Source organism: Cheilinus undulatus, linkage group 14, assembly GCF_018320785.1.
Source record: "Cheilinus undulatus linkage group 14, ASM1832078v1, whole genome shotgun sequence".
Lineage (NCBI taxonomy): Eukaryota > Metazoa > Chordata > Actinopteri > Labriformes > Labridae > Cheilinus > Cheilinus undulatus.
The window spans coordinates 24,223,064-24,230,135 of record NC_054878.1 but is presented as its reverse complement, the minus strand read 5'-3'; the positions used below and the strand labels follow the sequence as shown (position 1 = coordinate 24,230,135).

The 7,072-nt window shown below is 39.6% G+C and overlaps 1 protein-coding gene and 1 long non-coding RNA gene across 2 annotated transcripts; one reads left to right on the top strand and one right to left on the bottom strand.

The window, feature by feature from the left end:
- Nucleotides 1-636: 636 nt before the first annotated feature.
- LOC121521976 lies at nt 637-4,949 on the top strand. The gene is made up of 3 exons (XR_005992908.1): nt 637-783; nt 1,661-1,756; nt 3,090-4,949. It is a non-coding gene; the product is annotated as an uncharacterized LOC121521976 (long non-coding RNA).
- A 152-nt stretch (nt 4,950-5,101) lies between these two features.
- tcf21 (transcription factor 21) lies at nt 5,102-6,772 on the bottom strand. Its single transcript, XM_041806204.1, has 2 exons — nt 6,222-6,772; nt 5,102-5,514 (listed from the first exon to the last, which is right to left on the bottom strand). The coding sequence occupies exons 1-2, from the start codon at nt 6,642-6,644 to the stop codon at nt 5,425-5,427; spliced, it is 513 nt and encodes a 170-aa protein (XP_041662138.1). The 5' UTR covers nt 6,645-6,772; the 3' UTR covers nt 5,102-5,424.
- Between the last annotated feature and the right edge of the window lie 300 nt (nt 6,773-7,072).

Below are 7,072 nucleotides of genomic sequence, written 5' to 3'. Positions count from 1 at the left end.
AATAAAATGCAATACAATATGGTATAGTATGATACAATATGATACAATATGCTCCAATACAATATGACACGATATAATACAATATGATATGATATAATACAATATGATATGATACAATGCACATCAACACTATATAGTCCAATGCGACACATTAAGATATGATATGATACAATACCACCTCACTATACTGTCAGGGTATTTTATCGTGGGCTCTACAGTATTCAATCAAAGCTATAGAAGCAACGACAATCCACATATAAATACACAAACCACATTTACATAGAATAGCACAGTTACCAATGAATAACCACAAACAAAATACATTGCACATTACCCATATTGCACAAGATCAATATTGTCAATCTGTAAAAATGGTCCTATTCAAACAAATGACTGTTACTGTCTCTTGTTGACATGAAAAATGCTGTTTATATTAAAAAAAAAAGGCATTTCTTACTGAATACAGCCCAATTTACACAATACATGTTTAAAAATAGACTATTGCTAAAAAACATGCTGTAGGCTGTTGGCCTGACATGCCAGATGGATGTGTTTCACACATCCATCTGGTAAACCTTTGATAGACAGCGTTTGGGGAAAGGGCAGAGCCTTTGACAAAAAGACTCGGAGGATGATTGGACGAATGTTCTGTTTATCACATCTTTACGGGCCAATCAGAGCAACAAACCACGTGACGTCATAGCCCCATACCAAGGTGTGCCGCTAACGAGGAATGAACTCCATAGAGGGCTGCATAAGGCGAACCATGGCGACTGTAGTCATGTCAGTACACGATTTTTGTTGTTTTTGAGAAGAAAACAATTCAATGCTGTTCTTTGTTCTGAAATGTCGTCAAGTTCTGGTTAAACTTACACTTTTAGCAGCATCCACGCTGATCTCTTCCGCCATAATTGCACTGGCCTCTTGTCGCTGCTTGCACTCGTCACGACTCTGCCGCGCCCTTAAAGCATGTGCACAATTGGAGCTTCAGATGGGAGCTTTGCAAGATGGATTCGCCAGTGAGAAACACGAAAACTGGCGAATCCATCTGCTTTTCAAGGTTAGGCTGTGGCATTAAGCTGGAATTCAATTTAAGAATAAACTTTTAAAATACTTCAGGTATGTCAGAGATGCTTGGAAATGTTTGTCTGATGTCTGATGTACTTTTAATTTTTTCCAAAAGGTGGCAGCGTTGGGAAGGGCACATAGATGTGCTTTGGAGAGGCCATGTGGGGAGTTTTGGGCTTGTAATGAGATGTCAGAAGTTATGTAATTTATGGGCTGATTTGTTTGGCCATTTAGCTGGAGTTACATCTTTATTATTGAACTGACTTTTACAAAATAGTAAGCTCTTGATTATTTTATAGACTTAATGATAACATACAAGCAGAGGAATCTAAAGTATAAACTGTTCTACGTTATCCTGCATTATCAGAACCCCCGTACAAACATTCAGTCTGATGTGTGCAGACAGAAACATGATGGAATCAGCTGGAACATGATGTGATTTCTTTCCTCCCTTCTGTACTTTTTCACATCACAGTTTGGGCAGCGGTCCAGCAAAACAATTAGCTAGTATGGGAATCCCGGCCCTACTCTCATGCAGACCCCTCCCTCCTCTATCTCCCTCCTCCTCCTCCTCCTTGCTCACTCTCTGCAGCTGGCCCTTGGAGAGAGACGGCCAAGTTTATTTTCTCCGCGGTGGTCCCTTTGAGGTGGCGGCGAGGCCCCTGCCACACCGCTGCTGATGTATTAGGTGAGGGTCCTTGAAGAGATGTCGGGGAGACTCTTTTATTACCAAACCACTCTATCTTATTGTTCCTGTTGAAGGAGAGGCAGTACTGTCCTTTTGCACTGGTTAGAATGAGTAATTGGGATTACAGTCAGCCTTATCCATCCTGCTATAGGCTCTGAAAGGTGCTGCTAATGACTAATACAGTGCAACAAGCACATTAGTCTCAGTAAAAATGTAAACGTTTGCAGGACAACTAATCTGCTGCTATGAAATCCTAAATCACAGCTAAATATATACTTGCTTATTACCATAACATCAAGCAGTATGATAATATGGTTGGTGAATATATGACAAACATCCAATCTAACCTTTCTGTGCTCATTGCTGTAGTCATAAATTTGAGTCTTTGATATTGTCTACAAAACTGATTCTCACTAGATATGAACCAGCATGATCTCTCAGGTTAAAAGACTATCCCTAAAACTAACTTTAAAGCAGTGGAGGGCACCTTTATACCTGCAGTCTATAAGTATATAAAAACATCTTGTGTAAGGACTAGAGAGAGGAGTGAGTTCAAAAGCAGGCCCAGAGTAGCCCATCACGATCCAGTGATCAATAATCCATGATATAAGTGCAAACATTTTTTTTCAATTAGGAAACTGTATCAAGAAGTACTCATTTAGCAGAACAGCTTATGTATTATTAATATTGCACAAAGATCAATATTTCTAATGTTTAATGTACCCCTACATTACCTAATAGCAGTGGTCCCCAGTTTTTTTCTGGAGTAATACTTGTAGGCATATGTAAGCAAAGCTGAGCTCCTCAGTACCCACAGAAATAGAGATGCATTAAAGTTAATCAATTTAATTTTTCACTGGTAAAATCCTTAAAGATTAGGCACAAATCAGGGATGGGCAACTCTAATTGACCAGTAGTCCACAATGTTAGGAAAAGTAAGTGAATAAAAGAGTAGGCTACTGATATTTGCTTAGTAATGTTTAATATTTATGAGCTAACACAGTATTCCAGACAATTTACAGCTGTTTTCAATGCATTGCACATTGGATTCACAGGTTATTAAAGTATATTTTACTTACTTTTCATTTATTTTCCTCCAATTAATTGAATAATGTTTCAGTGATAAAGACTGCAGAAATAATCTCAGCCAGTTCTGTCTCCTCTTAGCAAAACATCACCAGTAATCAAGGATTATGACTGAAATGTCATGCATTTGCAAAAGATTTTGTACTGCTAACTCAACCTGAAGGTTATTGCACTATAACCTAATCACCAATGTAAGTGTTTTTCATGTGTAAATGTGTATGTTTTTGACTGTTGTTTACGGCTGCAGAATGGCTAAAGAGCCCAAGACAAATTTCTCAGGCGTTAAAGGACCTTGCCCATAGACCCACACTGGATGCTCACTGTGCTCTGGGACCTGAACTCCCAATCTCCTGTAGGAAAAATGGTGGTGTAAACTACGCTATCCAACCACACACCTGCACATCTGTACAGTTTCTCCTTTTGTGATGTTATATTGTATTTTATAATTTTATTTTTCTATTATATTTTTTCTATAACAGTAGTCTGGTCCCCTGATATTTTGATTAGCCTTTTTTAATTTCTATTCTTCCTCCACGTTATTTGTTTTTCCACCAAACACCAAGTCAAATACCTTGTATGTGAATATGTATTTGGCAGTAAAACCTGATTCTGAAATCCTTTATGGAAGATTTGTCTTGCTTTCTACGTGTTTAAATTGTGTCATTGTCAAACATTGACTTGTGAGCCACAGTGAATAAGGAAGGGGCGTTGCATGTCACCCACAGGCCACCAATTGCCCATCCCTATAGACTAAGTACTTTTTCTTACCAAAAGACCTTTAAAAAAATGTATTTAGTGCTTTCTAATTTCTTTGTGCATGCATGCACTAAACTTCAAGGTCTAATCAAACACTGTCGACTGGAGTGATTGATTCCAATTCTAACTACTGTAAATTAGACTACTCTTAGGTCACTGTATGGTCAAACTAGTTATCTCGGTTGTTAAGCTGTTCTTTTATTGACTCAGGCAGCCTAAAGCTGATGTCCTCAAAGAAGCTGGTCTGTGTCCAAATTTGGCCTGAGTCATTGCAAGTCATTACTCACTCTACCCCCCCAGTTTCTGTCTCTATCCTATCTATGGTAAAAAATGGGAAAAAAGTCCCAAAATAAATCATAAAATATGTAACCAATAGCTAGCAGTAATATCAATATGTTGGTGCAGGGCCTCAGTAGATTGGATGTCAAAGTTAGATAAGAACATGTAAAAGAAAAAAAGCTCCTATATAAATATGCAATATCTTACCTTTATAAAATAGTTTTTAGTGTATTTTGTGATTTATGAGGTCATGACACCGTTGAGCAGGAAAGGAAAGATGAAAATGCAGTCATGCATTGCTTACTAACTGGTAAAGGCATGGTCACTTTCTGCTGAGAAGGTAGAAAATATTACAGATGCAGAGATAGAAGAGATTTCCCTGTACAGGGAAAGGGTGATTTACTATGTGAACACTTCTGTAGCAGCATCCCTCTTTCCTTTCAACCCAATAAACCACGATAACAGAGAGAGAGAGACGGAGAGAAAGAGAGAGGCGGTGTGTCAGAGCGCATAAATAACTGTCTCCATAATGTAAACACAGCGGTCATAACCCGAGAGAATTAAAACAACGGTTCTGGGCGGGATTACAGCTCAGCTAGCTGACTTTATACAACCTTTAAAAAATGTCTAAAATGATCTCTGACCCAAGCAACCCGCTTCGATACTCACTCCTGATTGGATGAGTCCTTAACGGTTAAACCAATCGGTGCTCGGCGAGGTGCGTCATGTTTAACTGGCTAAAATGTTACCTCGTTGACCAAAATCAACTTTTGCTGTCAAAAAGTCGAAAGGAAGCTGTCGCTGAAGAATAATTATTGCTAACTCAATATTTTTTTAAGTGTGTGAATATGTAGCCCAATTCAATATTATTAGAACGATTTATCTAGGCTAGTCAAAATAGCACGAAACACACTAAAACTTGTTTTTAAGCCTACCTTAGATAAACGGAGACTGACTTGTTTGAACTAAGAGCGCTTTAAGTGCTTTCAGAGTCCAAAATAATGCTTGAAGGTTTGTTTATGTAATGACAACCTCGTCCACTGTTATCTTCTAGAAACAACAGAGAGACACTTATCAACTCATTGGTGTTCACCCTCTGCTTTCCTGAAGGAGTGCAGTGATAACAGGAGGTGAACGGGTCAAGAAAAGGCCCACACACGGATTTAAACAATTAAAACACTACTAAAATATAAAACGATTTAAAAATAAAATCAATACACATGGTTAAAAAGTGATACAAATATATTTTATGTACACATAATCTGTACAACAGTAGACCTCCATCAAAATGCAACCGCAAAACAGGTCTGCACATGTAAAAAAAAATTGCATCTGCTGAATATAAAAAAAATGCAAATATAAAAGCACGCAATTTATCTTTGAACCAGCAAAGACAGCATTTTATGACTGAAAGCTATTAAATAAAATTGTCTTTATACGGGAACGATGGAGGAAACTCTCCCACTATTCCCACTCAAAATCTGCAGAGATGAAACGAGCATTTCAGTCCTATCTTATTTTGAAAATCATTGGTCCATAAAATTTCGTCATGACGCTGTTGTTCCACATAACCTTGTCGAGTTTAGCATCTCCTTTAGATCGGTGTCCGGCTTCCCTGCAACCATGAAAGGCCACGTCTGTGGAGAAAATAAAAACCAAAATTATTGGGCGAAACTTAGACTAACACCACTACTGCTAAAAATCAAATAGAGTGGATATAAAATGAAATATCAGATCGATTAGCTATCCCTATGTGAAGATCTGAATTTTTCATGCGGGGAAAATTAGGCAATAATGCACTGAATATACTATTTACCCTCTAGTGCTCTAATAGGCCAAAGCATTATATTCTAAGCTGAAACTGTCCAAAACTTTATCTTACTGCTTAACGGGTGTAAAAAAAAAATACTCATTTAAAATCGCAATAAAAACACTGCAGACATTTGTGGTATAACAGTCATATAAAACATTCACGTGTAATAAATAAAGGCCAAAATATGACCCACATTAGCTGCATTTACTCTTATTCTTTATCTCTATTTTACCTTCCCTCATCTCGTGCACCTGCTTAACAAATACTATATCCTCTTATTTATCACCCTGATGCTCAGCATTAAAACAGGGCCTAACAGTCTCAAACCATTTACGTATTTCAACATGTAAATAACAGTGGTGCAGCCTAGGATTAAATAACAGGCATTCAAATGTTTTCTTTTCAGATAAGGAACGTAAAGATTATTGTGGATAAAGACATATTTAATTCATCGTATTTTCAAAATAAGGGCCTATACTTCATTTTCAAAAATACATTAACTTTCTGCCCTCCACCCTCCTGTAGTCTCACCAGGTTGACGGGGTGGATAAATCCGTTCTCGTACTTGTCGTTGGCCAGTATCTGCCGGAGGTGAGCGATGTAGCTGGACGCGAGGCGCAGCGTGTCCAGTTTGGACAGCTTGGTGTCCGGAGGCACCCAGGGCAGTGACGTCTTCAGCCGGGAGAACGCTTTGGACAGCACGCGCATCCTTGCTCTCTCCCTGGCGTTAGCCGCGTTCCTCTGCACGTGCTTGCCCTCCTGGAGCGCCACACCTTTCGGTGCAGTTTTACGGGACGCTGTCTTCCTCTTCTTGCCCGGCGTTTCGTTGGCACACGTGCCCTCGCAGTTGGAGCTCTCCTCTGTGCTCTCGTTGGAGTCTTTGCCCGAGGAGCCGAACTTCAGGATGCCGTCCAGGAGCTCGTCGTCGACATCGCTGAGGGAGCCGGTGGACATGGTGGAGTGTCTCCCAGCGGACCGGACTCAGAACATGAGAGCAGGAAGGTAAATGCTGGACTGACACGCGCCCTAGAGATGTGATCATGAGCTGCTGTCCGTGAACAGAGCGTAGAGGAGCAGAGGTTTTATGTCCACGGAGAGAGAGGGCGTTAACTCCTGCTGGGAGGAGACACTGCTGCTGAGCTAACATGCTGCTCCCCAAATGCTGGAGATATCAGTGTAGTTTAAGCACAGTGTTCTCAGTTGGTCCAGCCACCACACTCTTCAATAAGAAATTGCAACCCAGATTGCTTTAAATTTTCAACCCTGTCATTTCATGAAAAACGTTGTGGTTTTGACCTTGGATGGATCGAAAACTGCAAAAAGACATCAGACAAATATGAATCAAAAAGCACACCATTACAGAAGCCTTGAGAGGACATGCA

Bases quoted from the DNA above. Each gene is read 5' to 3' on its own strand.
- tcf21 (XM_041806204.1), bottom strand. From the start codon at position 6,644: ATGTCCACCGGCTCCCTCAGCGATGTCGACGACGAGCTCCTGGACGGC. The intron at 5,515-6,221 runs GTGAGACTACAG...TTTTCTCCACAG, and splicing joins TTATCCACCCCGTCAACCTG to ACGTGGCCTTTCATGGTTGC.